The sequence below is a fragment of the Balaenoptera acutorostrata genome, chromosome 19 (assembly GCF_949987535.1).
Source record: "Balaenoptera acutorostrata chromosome 19, mBalAcu1.1, whole genome shotgun sequence".
Lineage (NCBI taxonomy): Eukaryota > Metazoa > Chordata > Mammalia > Artiodactyla > Balaenopteridae > Balaenoptera > Balaenoptera acutorostrata.
In genome coordinates this window covers 45,770,544-45,787,087 of record NC_080082.1, presented here as the reverse complement: position 1 = coordinate 45,787,087, position 16,544 = coordinate 45,770,544, and the positions used below count along the sequence as shown (strand labels likewise).

General features: G+C 46.7%; 1 protein-coding gene across 6 annotated transcripts in view; it reads right to left on the bottom strand.

Moving 5' to 3' along the window:
- The window catches only part of ZNF536 (zinc finger protein 536), a 418,463-nt gene that overhangs the window by 136,971 nt on the left and 264,948 nt on the right, over positions 1–16,544 (bottom strand). For 5 of the 6 annotated variants that reach the window (XM_007165033.2, XM_007165032.2, XM_007165036.2 and 2 more), the window contains exons 6-7: positions 14,379–14,432; positions 5,057–6,625 (exon numbers count right to left, since the gene is read on the bottom strand). In XM_007165033.2, coding sequence (XP_007165095.2) covers positions 5,057–6,625; positions 14,379–14,432 — 1,623 coding nt within the window. The remainder of the gene's footprint in view (positions 1–5,056; positions 6,626–14,378; positions 14,433–16,544) is intronic. The other variant, XM_007165035.2, reaches the window with a different exon arrangement.

Below are 16,544 nucleotides of genomic sequence, written 5' to 3'. Positions count from 1 at the left end.
AGATTTGTGCCTGCTCAGTGCTAAAGGGATGACTGCAACCAAAAGACATTTGGGCAGTGACATCATCTCCTTGCGAGAGCCTCATGCGGATGTTCACCTCTCCCAGAAAATACCAGCTCAACTGAGAACCATTTATCCAAGCTCTTATACATCCATTGCCTCTTTTTATGCTCACACTTCTGTCCATCAAGCTCACCTCAGAGCCAAGAAAGAGGTCCTGTGTCTTCCTCCTCTGCCCGCATTGGCCATGATGGAAGTCATGATGGAAGCCATGATGGAAGTCATAGCCCTGGAAGTCTCTGATGCATAGGTAGAGATGTGACCTTCCAGAAATAGCCAGTCCAGGCCACCTGGGTCTACAAGTCCTCTCTCTCTCTCTCTCTGGAAAATCTCTCACATCTCTGGCATTAAATGGCAATAGATGGAATGTCGTAGCTGCTGACCTGGGTCCTGCCTGCATCATCTCACTGGCAGAGGACAGTTTTCACATGTCTTCTCTAGGGTGACCACATCAACACAACCTTCTTTATACTAGAGCGGGGGCCAGCAAACTGGGATCTGTGCCAATTCTAGCCCACTGTCTGTGTTAGTAAATGAAGTTTATTGGAACGCAGCCATGCCCATTCACTTCCTTATTGCTTATTGTCTGCTTTGTGCTGCCCAGCAGAGACCACAGGGCCTACAAGCCTAAGGGCTCTCTGGCCTTCTAAGAAAACAGTTGCCCACCCCTGAATGTTTTCAGACTGCCTATGCTGAGAAATCAACAAGGTTTCTGGAGGACAGAGTCACATTTTAAAAGAGTTCAGCTTTGTTATCCTGGTTCATTTCATCACACATTTTAGAACACATAAGGTACAGAGGTTTAAATGGACCCCATCTTTTTTTTCAGGAAGGGAGTCCTAATTTTCTTGTTGCTATGAGAGAATCCAGGGTCGCAGGCATAATTTGGGTCAGGGAAGCCAGTTTCCCCCCAATTGGGAATACTGGGACTATTGCTGGTAATGACCCTGCCTTCTCACTGGCTTCCTCCCCGGTCTGGTGGGTCACTTGGTCTGGCAGCCACGACACAAGGGCCTCATGCCCACAATAGACAAGCTGATAGATTCTCCTCACTCAGCCGGGCTTCCCTGAGTGGCGGTAACTCCAGGGCAGAGCTTCGAAGAGTAAGGGGGTTGCACTCTTCTCACTCATGTTCCCTTAATTTGATTTTAGTTCTTCCCCATCAACCCTACCCCTGGGCTCACCAAAGAACACAGAGCAAACTCTGCTTGCAAGACTCAATACACGATGGTTCCCAGACATCTGTCTCAGGTTCAAAAGCAAAAGTAAGGGTTGCTTTCTAAATCCACCAACTCTGGAGTGAAGCAAGCTCTGTACCTGGGCCATGCAGCCAGCCCCCCAGGTGCTGTACAGCCCAGCCTCTGTGCTGACTAGGGCCCACCAGAGCACTCTCAGATCTCCGAGCTACTGGCTGTCCCAATAGTTTGTCAGATTTCTCAGGCTGGACAAAGGGGCTGCCTGCCTTGTCTTGTCAGTGGATGTGACGCTGCCCTGGTCTGCCCTTGCCCCCCCCCCCTTATTAAATACTCAGGTGGATCTTGTCCCATTACAAAACCAAGGTCAAACGCATTCCCAAAAAAAACCGAGGGCACATCTGAGTTCTCCAATGGCCGGGAGTACCCTTGTACATTATGCTCTTCAACAGAATAAAGAAAGGTAGGGCCATGCCTGGAGTCTGGAAACCACCTCACGAAATGGGGACTTTGACTGGAGCAGGATTTCTTATAGCAAGATCAGGCCCAGAGTGGGAACTGACTCACTCTAGAAGCAACAGTGCATGTCCTTCAGCTTAATCCAAGACGGCTCAATCTCCTCCTCGGGATCATCTGTAGCGTGCCTCTGATCTTTTGAAAATTCATGCTCAAGCTTTCAACGTTGGCACATGCTACATACCTCCCCTACCCGGCTGGCTGGGTTGCCTAGCAGTGGGCAGTGCATATTGTCCAGGACCCCAGGTCCATGACACCAAGGAATGAAAGACCAGAGTTTTAAAAGTCAGAAAGCAGGCATGCAGAATTAAGGAAGCATCCAGAAGTAGAGCCTATAGCATGAAGATCACCCACAGACCGAGGGTTAGAAGACACCTTCTCCACTCACCAGCACGTGTCAGCAGAGCCACTGAGCTCTAGTGGGGGGGGGTTGGGGGGGGGTCGATGTGATTCGAACAACGTCTTTACTGATGCTTCTTCTAACACTTCTACACCCATGAGAATAGAAACAGACAGACATTAGCTCCTCCCACAAGTCTGTTTCTAAGGGCGTCAAAGTGGGGATTTGGGTTTACTAACCAGATAAAATCAGACCCCAAACTCTCTTAAGTTGAGAACTATCAGAATAATTCTTTGGTTAGGCAAAGCCCAGCTTCTTGAGGAAACCAGCTATTAAGCTGGTGGGCTGGTTTGGAAATCCATATCTACTCTGAGTGGAGCAGAGAGGAGAGAATAAACATTAGGAATATTTGATTCCTTGTGCCAATATCATTTCCACCCTGGCAAAGTCAAGCCAATGGGAGTTTGAAGTTTTCAACTATCGTTTGTGCTTTTTGCAATGCTAGAAAGGCAGTAAGAAAAAATGTCCTCAAATGCCCCCTTTGTAGCTCAGTGGGTTTAAGTTTTCCTCACAGGTATCAACTCTTAGGAAGGATGAATATGCCTGGCCCTCCTGGGTCAGAGCAGCCAGTAAGAAAACAAGAAGAGGATTTTGATTATGGTGGGCCAGGTATGGGACGGGGGAATGAGAAATGGACAGAGTCAGGCCATCCTGGAGGCGAAAGGACAGGGCTTCCACCCCAACCAAGCAAACACAAAAGCCAGAGAAGGGCCTTCCTTGCCTGCTCCCAAGCTAAAGCAAGAGGGAGGATGCAGAAGAAATTAGCATAAACGAAATGCAGAACTTGTGCACTCTAAAAATAGGCATTTTTTTGGCCCGAGTTAGTTTTGGCATCTCACCATGAGTTCAAGGTGGAGCAGTGAGACCTGGACCGTCCACTGGGAAGCGACCAGGTGCCTTGGAGCCTGGCTGGCCTGAGGGTCTTCACTCCCCTTTTGGGAGAGAGGCCACGACTTACATCTCAGGCTCTTTTGCCCGATGGCCGAAAGGTTGACTAAGCAAGTTTTTTTGCACGTACCCTGGAAATGTCAGGGAAGTGTGGTGAGCTGCTATTCTGGGAGGGGGTAAAAGGGCCTAAGAGCTGCAGCTCGGAGGAAAGTGCTTCCTGGTGCTGCCTTCCCCTCCCTCCACCCTCGCCTGGTGCAAAAGGACACAATTGGGCACGCTTCCTCAAAGGCGGGCAGCCTTCCTTCGGCATTGATAGGACGATGGGAAAATTAATAGGGGTAATATGAGCTCATTTGAATAATAATGAGCTTATAAACATGCCAGGTTTTGATCTTTTCTGATGCATGGATTCCTGGCAGGAACTATGGGTCCTACGTAGGTATTTGAAAGAACTGAAAATAGACTTAAAAAAAAAAACCCCAAACAACAATAAAAAAGAAAGCACTCCAATCACAAACTTAAAAACAACAATAAAAAAAAAAGATCAAAAAAAATTGGACTGACATAAAACTCTTTTCTCTTTCTTTTAAATATTGTTTTTAACAGCTTCAAAAGTAATGAATTGTATGTGGCTAAAAATAGATCTGGGGGTGCTGGTTAATGGGGCCTTATGAATCATTCAGCATAAGGAATTGTCAATATTTTTTTGAGCTGTCAGAAATCCATTTAGTGATTTTTGACAATTCAAAAAATATTTCTGACTGCTTGATCAAGTTCTTAGTGAATTAGGGAAGGAGAGGGAAAAAGAAATACATCAATTTAAATTATGAACTGAGTCCAGCTTGCTGAATCCCACTCTGTGCTAAAAGGAATGTCAGGATTCAGAAGTTAAACACTACTCCCTTCCATCCATTTTCCTTCCTTCTTCTCTCCTTTCCTTCCTCCCTTCTTTCCTTCCTTCCTTCTTTCTTTCCTTTTTTCAACAAGTGAAGTAAAGTCACAGAAATTAATTCATAGATTACAGATGGAAAGGTACCGTGGTCATTTGTCTCTAGTGAGGATATTTGGGGCTGGGAATAACATCCTGAGCTTTGATTCGGAGAAAGGCTTTCGAATAAGAATATCTGGGTGACAAGAGAATGACGTTGATCCTCCCTGCCCACGCCGACATTGATTTGATGCAGTTCTAGGCTTCAAATCTAGCATTACTTTTTAAGATCTGGAATTACTTTGGAGTAACCATATTCTTTAAGGAGGTAAAGAAGTGCCAGTTTGCTAACAAGATCAGACAGGCATAAATCCAAGACACACAGGATCACAACACTGCTAACCAGGGACTTCATAGTGTACATTCTTGTTCGAACAACAGGTGAAGAAACAGACAGACAGAAGGCAATAATAGAAGGCCAAAGTCACAGTAACTGCCATTTGATATGTCTGAAGATGAATCACAAACACCCCAAACCATCTCCCTGTTTGGAGAGAGGGTCATTTTATTTCTGCATTGTGGTTAGTGTGATATGATTTTAGTATCCTCAAGTCATTATAAAGAAAAGTTTCAGAAAGCAGATTTGGCTTAGCAAAGCAGTAAGGGATTGTCTTTAGGCATCTTATGCACAAGTTGAAAAGACTGAAAAGTTTGCAAGTTACCATGTCTCTTTCTCTTTTTGTTTTTTGAAATTTTTCCTTTCCCCCTCAAGTTATGGGTTAAAAACAGGAGTAGTGCACACTGTGAGACCCCGCCCCCTTTTCCATGCCTTCCGTACAGGCATTTCAGATCACAATGATGCAAACTGAAACACAAAAGTACGAGGTCCAACACTTCTAAATGAAGTTGACTCTCATGATTGTCTATATTGCATATACAGCATAGTCGGGGTATTTTTTATGTGTAGTTCAAAATCTGCTCATGGATAAGTCTACCCCATTTTTAAAAAATGCACAAATCAGCACTGATGTTTTGGGAAATGAACTAAAGGAAGAGGATTCTAAAACTTACCACACAAGTCTGGCCTCTTGATACATCCAGAATTTGCTGTGCTACTTGCAAGTCCGTTAAAGGCTGCTAAGCCATCGGCGCTGTAGGCCCTGAGGACCGACAGCACATTCATCGGCTTCTCCAGGCCCTGGGGCCCCCGCTCTGGCTTGGGCAGGCTCGCCACGGGGTCCTGGGCTGGAAGAAGGCTGGGGCTGTGCCACTGCTTCTCCGATGCCTGGGGTAGAGGGGAGACCAGTCCCTGGATGGGCTGTGGGGCGCCTGCGGGCAGCAGGCCATCCCCACCGTCGCTGCCCCCGTCCTTGTTCAGGGCAGGCGGCTTGCTCATCACCTCCGGCTCCGTGTCGATATCCTCTTCCTCGTTGTTTTCTCCTTTGGACGAGTCCATGTCCTCTGAGGAGGCGATGTCCGAGAGGTCATCAGTAGTGTTCTTATTTGTGGTTTCAGGGATCAGGATCGGGGCATCATCTTCCAAGTGGGCCTTCCCGTCGGGCTCCCTGTTGGGGCAGGCACTGGAGGCCCCCGAGCCCAGCAGACCTGGGTAAACACCGAACTGCTTGTAGAAGTCTGACGGGAAGTTACAGAACGCAGGGTCCATGTGGCTGGGCCATGGGCCACCCTTCTGTTCTCCCAGAGTCTCTTTGACCTGTCCTTGGGCCATCTTTTCAGAAGCTGAGTCTAGAGGCCCCATCATGTTGGAAAGCGCCATCTCTTTGCTTGATTGTACCGAGGGCAACAGGGCCACTTTACTGGCCTCCCGGGCTTGGTCTTTGCAATTGACCGTCACCCCGACGGCGCTATCTTTGCGTTTCGATTTGCCCAGGTGGTTGGCCTGGAGATGAAGGGCCATCAGCTCCATAGAGGACGTTGTGAAAGCACAAAACAAGCAGCCATGCCACGCGATGCTGTCTTGTACAGTCACCGAGGATCCTGGGAGGGAGGCGGCGTCCGGCCGCACGGACAAGTCCAGGGGCTCGTACTGAGACTTCTCAGACTTCCTGGGGGCCGCCTTGCCGCCCACCTTCTCCTCGCCGCCATCTGCCCCGTGGACCTTCATGGAAGGAGGGTCAGATAGGGCTTTGTCCTTCATGTCCTTCTCCTTCTTCAAGGAGCTTAGGACAAAGCTGTCCATGAACGCTTGCAAGGACCCTTGGAAATTCACACCGTTGTTCACGATACTTTGATAAGCTCTCCCGATTTCGGAGAAGTGGGTGCTTTTGGAAGGAAGGTCGGTACCTTTCAGAGTGTCTGAAGGAGCCTCAGAAGACAAGCCAGTGGCCTGCCCTGAGTGATCTCCAGATGAGAACACCCCTGATGTCCACTGCTGAGACGCAGGGCCACCTCTGAAGTCGATTCCGGGGAGACCCTTAAAGGCGCCCCTCAGGATGTCTGGCCTGATAAACAAAGCAGCTTTGCTGGACAGCTCGTCCCTGTGGTCTTGGTTCAGGGGCTGCCCAGACAGTGGCCCGGCTCCGTTCTGCCGCTCCCGGTGGTGCCGCTCTAGGTGGTATTTTAAGGAGGCTGATTGGGTGCCGGCATAATCACAGTGGGGACATTTGTAGGGTTTCTCACCTGCAAGATTTTGGTATAAGGAGAAAAAAAAAAGTGTTAATCTCATTTTGGTGTGCTGAACAAGGCTAGAAGGATCAACATTTGTTCTTGGAAACAAAGCAGCTCAAACTAATAATTAGTCAGAGAACGACTGTTTTTTAATAGAAGAATAATTCGTACTCTTAAGCTTTTTTAATGATTTTGTACCATTTGGGACTATTCAGGAATGACATACTATCTACACACAATTAGCTATCTTTTTCTTTATCTAACATGTGAAAACGGCTGTAGATTTAAAAGCTATGATTATGAAAATTAAGCATAATAATTTCAACCACAGTGATCATTAAAAGTAGAAGTTTAAAAAGACCAAGTATGTAACAAATGGGTGGTTGCAATATTTTGTGTATACAATAGCTCTAAAATTTGTTTAAATTATACACATGGAAACCATTTTTAAACCTAAAAATTTTATGGCACTGTTACGCAAGACTGAAATGAATGATTTAAGTCTTGCTCTGCAGTAAATCATGGATATAATTAGCAAATGGCATGCTGCACAAGTAATTTATCATTATTTGGAGGGCACCATTCCAGACGGGCTCAGATATCCGCAGACCTACTGCATTGTTTCTAAATAAAGAACTATAAATACCGATTCTATAAAATATTAATACCATTACAGTGCATTATGATTGCAGCATGTAAAGACATATAGCTAAGATAAAAAGCAGTCAATAAAACTTAAAAGAAAATGAGTAATAAAAAGGCACAAAATATATTTAGTTTCTGTATTTGAAATTAACATTATCTACTGGTCTTTGTAGTGCCTTAAATTTGTACTAATGGCAAACCTAATGCTCTGGTAGTAAAATGTGTAATTTACCTATAATAAGCACTTTCTAGAGAATAAAAATAGCTTTAAAGACTGTTTTAAAACATATAAGATCATTTTCATGAATTAAATATTTATTTAAATCCAACACACAACTTCTATTGTTCTCTCCACTATGGGAAAGGTACCATAACATACAACTTAGACCTGCCTACATTGTAGGAGAGAGGAAAAGGGGAGGGTAAACAAATGCGGATTTAAATATATTCCAAGAATTTGTTCGCAATCCAGGGTCTTCTCTGGACTTTGGAATCGAAAAGCTCTCTGGAAGGAATGGGACTGTTAGAGTTCCCACGAGCTTGTTCACAACAACTCCCTGTCAATATCCACAATTAATTCTCCGAGGAAATTCAAGCATCCCCCACCGCTTCCTTTATTCTATTGTAAAACACACTGATCTAAAAGCAACAGCAAGTCATGGGTGAATGGTGTATTCTGGAGACATTTTACTGTGTCTAGTCTCAGCTGACGCCGTGACTCCCAGTTCTCCAGGCATAGGCCATTTGGGGGCAAGACACTTGTTGGGGGTGGGGTGGGGGGGATGCATGTATTTTGTAAATAAGAGGACCACCAGCCCAGGTTCTGAGCAGAGGACTCCAGGTCACCTCCAGACTGTGTGCTCCAGCCTGGGAGAAGCTATGCCTGCCTCATCAAATGGTGGCTATGTGCTCCTCTTTCCCTCCTACGAGCAGCTGAAGGTTTCCTCTGGACACATCAGATTCCCAGCTGGGAATCTCTTTCTCTGAATGCAAAGGTCACCTTGTCTCTAGACCAATGACATGGATCTAGAGGAAGACTCACTCCCCTTTGATGTAAAGGTACAAATGGCTTCAGGCACCATTTCCCACTTTTTGAAGTCAATCCCCGTGTTAGGCTTGGATTCACTTCAGCCACTGCTATTTGGACATCTCACTGGAGACTAGGGAACCCTCAGTGGGATGGGCACTGTGGACAGGGTACTTCTGGGCTGACCTAAAAGTCCAGTGCCAGTTGGAGAAGAGGCAGCCCCTGAAGCTGAGAGGGTGTCTGTGGGGCTTGTGGTAGGAGAACCTGATGAGGAACTCAAGATCCTGGCCCACGGGTTGATGTAAACCCGGGGGAGGGCCCTGCAGTGAGAGTTGGCAGACGTGCCTACAGGTACTGGATGAGACTCGGGTTGCATTTCAAAAGTGCACCTGGAAACGATTAAGTGCGTCTGGCAAAGGGTTTGTAGGGCATGCATGGGCATCCATCAGCAGGAGCTGCAGAGAGAAAATGTAGACCTTCCCTCCAGGCCTGGGTGGAGTGGGGACTGCCTTTCTTGGCTGACTGCAGGGATGCTTGGAAGGTGTGCGTAGATTTCCGAGGGACACATACTTGAAATGCTCACGGGAGCAGTGGCTGTCAGACTGTACTGGGCATTGAACCCCCAGGAGAGTATAAAACACCAGTTCTGGCACCTAAGGCAGAGCAGTTCTGATTCCCTGGGTCTGGGGTGGGTCCAGAAGTGGGTGCTTCTAGTAAGTGCCCCTGATGATTCTGATGCTAAAAGTGTAAACATTACATTTTGAAAAACCAAGTGGAACAGCTTGGGGAGCTTTCAAAAGTGTTAATACCTGCTCCCACTTCCACCTGCAGAAATTCTGAGTTCCCGGGACAGACTGGGCTCTGGGGTCTTTCAAAGGCCCCCACGTGACCCTCTGTGGCGCCTGGGTGGGGAACCACTACATAGAGCCTCCCTGGGAAGTACTCTTTTAGGTCGATACTGTGGAACAGTGTAGCAGGGAAGCTAGTCTGGACCTCTGGACCCCAGGAGGCATTTGGAGAGTCTGGACTGGGGACAGAGAACCTGTGTTATTTTTGCTCCACTGGGCATTCCTGTCTTGGGACCTTTGCTTCCCCGACCTATAATGTGGCAAGTCAGAGCACATGTTCTCTATGGCATCATGTCAACTCTAAAAGTCATGTCAAGGGCTAAACAAAGTCTCCTGAATGATGCCAGAGGCATACGTGTCCATACATGTATGTACCCACACACCCAGAAACACACGGATTCATTCACACAGTCTCTATTGAATGAGCACCCCCTACCCCCCCAAGTACTGTTCTTGGTGCTGGGAATTGAGTGAGGAACCGAAGAGACAAGGCCCCTGCTCTCACGGCTTTGAGAGGAGACATATCATAGGATCATTAAAGAAAGAGGCACACACACACACACCACACACACATACACTCTCACACACACCACATCACACACACACACACACCACACATCACATACACATGACACACACACACACCACACATCACACACGTACACATGCACAACCACACATCACACACACCACACATCACATACACACCACACACCACACACATATACATGCACAACCACACATCACACACACCATACATCACACACACCACACACACACCACACATCACACACACACACACACACACCACACATCACATACACACACACATACACACCACATATCACATACACACACACATACACACCACACATCACACGCACACCACACACACACACCACGCATCACACACACACACATCACACACTACACATCATACACACGCACAATACATCACACACACCACACACCACACACACACCACACATCACATACACACCACACACACACCACACATTGCACACATACACACACCACACATCACATACCCACCACACAAACACACCACACATCACACACATACACACGCACAACCACACATCTCACACACCCCACATCACATACTCACCACACACACACCACACATCACACACATAAACACACACACCACACATCACACCTCACACACATATACATGCACAACCACACATCACACACACCACACACCACACACACACCACACATCACATACACACCACACACACCACACATTGCACACATACACACACCACACATCACATACTCACCACACACACACACCACACATCACACACATACACACACACAACCACACATCACACACACACACACCACACCACACATCACATACTCACCACACACACACACCACACATCACACACATACACATGCACCACCACACATCACACACACCACACATCACATACATACCACACACACACCACACATCACACACACTACACATCACATACACACCACACATACACACCACACATCACACACATATACACGCACAACCACGCATCACACACACACCTCACACACATATACACGCACAACCACACATCACACACACCACACATTATGTACATACCACACACCACACCACACACACTACACATCACATACACACCACACACACACACACACACACCACATATCACATACACCCCACACACACACCACACATCACACATCATATACACACACACATCACATACACACACACATACACACCACACATCACACACACACCACACATCACACACACACACACACATCACACACTACACATCATACACACACACACCACACACCACACACACACCACACATCACATACACACCACACACACACACCACACATCACATACACACACACACACACCCCATACATCACATACACACCACACATCACACAGTGCAGGAGAGGATCTCTTCACTTGACCCACTGTTCTTTTAAAGTTCAAAACAGGCCTTGACCACCACTGTTCCAGGGAAAAGAGGCCACATCTGAGAAACAAGAATGGTTCATTCTTAGCATCTGCGCCTCCAAGGATCCAGGCCCTGGTAAATTCGGGGCCACTTAACGAGAGTCCTCAAGGATTCTTTTGACTGCACAGGCTCTAGAAAGCCTCCCATGCACCGCCCGTGCACACACCCTGGAACGGCCCTCGCAGTGGTTTCTCCACGTGGCTCCACCTCCACGTTCCTGAGAGGCTTTATTTGGGTGACTGCCTCCTACCACCCAGTTCCCCAGATAAATGCTCCGGAGTGAGCTGCATGGGATAAACCCACCCGCTTTGGATGTTTCGTTTTAAAAATGAACAAAAACCTGATTTTATTTTCTCTATAACCCCTAAATGATTTGGATAACCACTATTGTCCTCTGCCTTGAAGCCTTTCCTGGGCTTCATCACTATGAAGGGTACGAGGAAATGCTTTTGAGACCACCACTAGCCCCGGCTGGGGTGCGTTTCTGGTGGGCAGACCCAAGGGTGAGCACATCCCCCTGGGGAAGCCTGGCCACCCAAGGGTCTCGTTTTCACTGGAAACAGTCCAGCTGTTTCCCAAGCAGCCTCCCTGAAGGGCACATTTCAGAGCTCTCAGGAGGCAAACGTCTCACAACAGTGGCCTGTTGTGACAGGGAAAACCCTGTCAGCACATTCAGCGGGCTCTGAGGTACGGCCAAGGTCTGCTCTTCGGTTTCGTCGACTGACAAATGCCGAGTCCTGTGCTAAGAGCTGCTTCTTGGTCAGCGTCACCCCATCTAGCCCGAGCGCGTCGGGCTGGCTCTAACCAAGCCCCGGGCTTCTGCCAAGGAGCGGGTGAGTGGCCTGCCCAGCCGCTCCCACCCGGGCCGGGCTCTGCCTGAGACTTGGAAAGACGTTCTGTGCGGCCCCGTGGCCCAGACAACCTCAGACCCTGCCAGCAGCTCTGTCCAGTTGAATGACTGCCCACTCAGACCCATAAATGAGTCCAAATCTACTGGGGGGAATCGGACAGACCGCCCGAGGCTTTCCAGGGTGACATGAGCCCTCTGGTCACCTCCACGATGTTTGCATTCAGTGTCTTTGCCTCTGCCTGTTGCAGGAGCCATACACTCAGATGCTTTCAGAGCTAAGCAGATGATAGGAGTGTGCGAAACAGCGGGGTGGGGACCACCCACCTCTCCTGGAGGGCCACCGCCACCCAATGCCACCAGCAGTGGACACAAGGACCTCTATCTAAGGAAAGCCTTGCTTCCAGATTTCTACATGCAATATCCCAGTTTTAAAATATTGGCACGTACTTAAAAACTTTTTCAAACACAGAGAGGGCCAAAGACCCTATTCTGCAGACCAGGTCTGGCCTATGAAACTTGTGTCTGGGAAAAGGATGACCGGCGCTGAGCCATTCACCTACCGAAGGAAGCAGGGAAGGACAACAGTAGGTTTCTGTGGGGAAACTTCTCACAATATTTTAAAGGAATAAGAAGTGGGCCCAAACAATGCATTTCTAGAAAAGAGAGTTTAGCTAGAAAAGGCGTTAATAAATTTAAAAAATCATCAGTTCATCACTCCATGGTCTAATGAAATTATTGGAACCATCTTACATTAAACCAGCTACCCAGTGACACATGGCATAAGATGTATATTCAATTTTGGAATATCATTGATAACTTCTCCAAGTCGTTGTATCATAAATTTTAAGAAATATATGACCAAGTGGTTTAATTAGTTCATTGTACCTATTTTTACATGGTCATGTCTTTCATCATTCTAAGCCTCACTTTGCACTTGATATTCAAGGAAACCTCACTGTTCTGGGGAGTTATTCTGGAACTATTCAGAGCAAGTTCCCTATAGCGCGTCTCCAAAAATAACAGGGGGATTCATTTTATTCTCGTTGGAAATCCCTTTATCAAGCTTTTAAGAAGGGCTTCATGTTTCTAACTTTCTCGTGTGTGTGTGTGTTAAAACCCCAAAAGTGTTTTCACTTTTAAGTTGGGTAACCTAATATTTTCCCGTATTTGCATCCTCTATTTGATATTTATTTAGTCTTTCTACATGTCTTTACTTAGTTAATACCAGGAGAGATAAATATGGTGGTGCCTCTGCAGAGAAGCTTCAGTACATTAATATAAATTGTACACTAATTCCCCCAAAGCATATATATGTTGTAAACCTGAAGACTTTTCACACAGCTGCTTATTGCTAAACAGTGCCTTGTCCAGAAGGGGACAATCTGTGTCTCTAATTGCTGTCACTGAAGCCGAGATTCATTATGTGACTTTCCCATTAAAATGTGAGCATTAATTTGTATAATGAAATATCACCCACTGCAGTGTTCATTAGCCATGCCCTACTGTATACGGTACATTGTTAGCTACCTAGAAACTGTAGTTAATTTCACTAATGGATATTTCCCTACTTAGTGTTTGGTAGGAAATTTATACTGTAACATTACCTCTTAAACTTTTAAGGAAATTTAAATTCAATCAATTATTTTCAACAAAAGTTTGGGATGTCATTAAGGCAGGAAAAGCAAGGATGGGGGACTGTGGAAGAAGGAAATGGGCTTTTAGTTCATCTCAGAAAAACGACAGAATTTTAATTCAAAACAAAAAGAAAAAAAGGAATTATCTCCTTTAGGGCAAATGGGTCTTTTTGTTTTCTCATCATTATGCAGGTATCTGTCCCCCACTAAGAATAACTCAATGCTCTCCTTTCAGAAAAGGAAATGGGAAGAGCGCCCATTTTAACCAATCCTTTTCTGAACATTTATTCAACGTGCTTTTATAAATGTTGAAGCAGCCTGGTTGGTTACCTCACCAGAAGAGGAGATGCAGAAGCATCAAAGGTGAGCTGTGTGTGCATCGGGCTTAAGGCACCTAGGTTAGGCCCGCTGAACTTTCATTTCCACCCACATCTGCAGAGCAGTCGCTGCTTGGTTGAAAGGCAGTTTCCAAAAAGGCATCAGGAGTTTATCATCTCCACTATGCCAGCGTCTAATTCCACCCCACTTTCCATGCCAGGGGTCAGGGAGCCTCCACCAGCCACAGTGGCCGTTTCCTTGCCTCACCGCCTCCCTAAGCTCATTGGGCTGGTGGGAAATGGAGGCAAGCGGGTCAAGGAGGCCTCAGGCCAGTCTGAGTTAGGGAGCAAGGAGGAGCCAGGGTGCAGAGTACTTCCCTTTTAAATCGCTGGGAGGCTGCGTCAACACACCTTGTGGGTACAAGTCACTTCCTTTCCTCCAGCTGGTTATGGTGTGGACACACACTGTCAAAGAAATGTTGCATTAATTCCCTAAAACAAGCCAAAAATTCACCCAGAAAAGTAAAAATAGCAATACAGTGCAGTGGTTCATAGAATGGAATTCTAAAGTAGGCAGATCTGGATTATGACCTGTAATCAATGCTGGGCAACTCTGGGTGGGTAGCTTCACATCTCTGAGGCTCAGTTCCCTCCCCTTGCAAAGGGGACGGGGCGGGATAAGAGGGGAGTTGGAACCTGGTCTCCAAAGTGCTGTGAGGATTAGGGGTGAATAATAATAATCCACAAGCAGCAAGCAGTGCTTGCACACCTGAGTGCACAGAAAGTGGTGACTACAGTTACTGTCATTGCTGTTGTTATACTATCCTTGTTGGCTGAATTTTTCTGTGGGCAGCCAGTTGCTGTCATGCTGTGTAGACAGCTTCAGTCATGAGGCAAGAAAACTCCCAGGCTGTGCCTTCCCCACAGGGAGGGCACACAACCCTTTGGAGGGGCTGCAGGAGAGAAGTCTTCTCACCTCCACAGTCCCCTTTGGCTCCATCAGGACAGAGGAGCCTCGGGTCTGGTGCCAAGAATGCAGGTGAGAGCCGAGGAGGGCACCCCATGCATCCCACCTGGCCAGCGCCCAGCTGCTGTATCACTGAGGCAGCACCCAGAAGGGTGGGCTGTGCCGGGCATGCCCCTCAGCCCACCCTGGGACCCCCGGAGAACCACTGCTGGCTTCCCTGTACAAATCTAGTCCATAAAGAGGTGCCCAACTCAGGGCCAGACCAACACATGCAGCAAATCAAAACCAGATTAATAAACCACTAGCATAGTTTGAGAGGGGAAAAAAACTAATGAGATTTATTTTTAATTAGTCTCTGAACTTTAGTGCCTCTAAGTTTTCATGAGTGAGGTTGCTTATTATATTTCTCTAAAATGGTCATTCCTGAGACAACAGGCACCCCCTGGGAAACACGACACACAGGTGGGCCATCACATGGGGTGTTACACCCTCCTGGGGCTTGTGGGGAATGCACATCCCTCCAGCCTTTCAGGAACTGATTACTACCTGCCTACAGCCTGCACAAAACAGACACACTGGACCCTTCAGAATATCCCCAAGGTAGTACCTGGGGGAGCAGGTAGTGAGGGAACGGATGGAGTACATTTGCAGGCAGCCAATAAAGAAATGACTGGCTGGCCTCGGTCAGGGGCAACCTGGGGGCATCCCTGCCTCCTGTTGCATGGTATGACTAAGTGTTTGCTGATGCATCTCTGAGATGGTTAATTTTATGCATCAGCTTGACAGGGCCAAGGGTTGCCCAGATATTTGGTCAAACGCTATTCTGGATGTGTCTGTGAGGGTGTTTCTGGATGAGAGTAATATTTGAATAGTAGACTGAGAAAGCAGATTGCCCTCCCCAGTGTGGGTGGGCCTCATCCAATCCGTGGAAGGCTTGAATAGAACAAATCTGAGTAAGGGAGCTCTCTCTTTGAGCTGGGACTCCATCTCAGACTGGGACTTATACCATCAGCCTTCCTGCTTCCCAGGTCTTTGGACTCAGACTGGAACTTATACCATCCACTCTCTGGGGCCTCCAGCTGACCGGCTGCAGATCATGGGACTTCTCAGCCTCCATCATCAAGTGAGCCAATTCCTTATAATAAAGACCTCTCTCTTTCTCTCTGTCTCTCTCTCTCTATGTATATATATATTGATGTGTATATATGTATATGTACACAGATGTGTATATATATATGTATAGATATATATATTTGTAAATATATGTATATTTATAGATGTATATAGATGTATATATGTATATAGATGTGTCTATATATGTATATATGTATATAGAGGTCTCTATAGATGTATATATGTATATAGATGTGTCTATATATGTATATGTATATATGTATATAGATATGTATGTATGTATATGTACATAGATGTGTATACACACACACACACGCACACACACGCACACTGGTTCCCTGGAGAACCCTAACTGACAAAGTCTCCTTACTGACTGGCTCTGAATTCCAATCACCGGCAGCGTGCTCTAGAAGACAAATCGCACATGTCCAGTGATTGGGTCCTAATCAGCCCAACTTTCAAATAGGAGAGAAGTT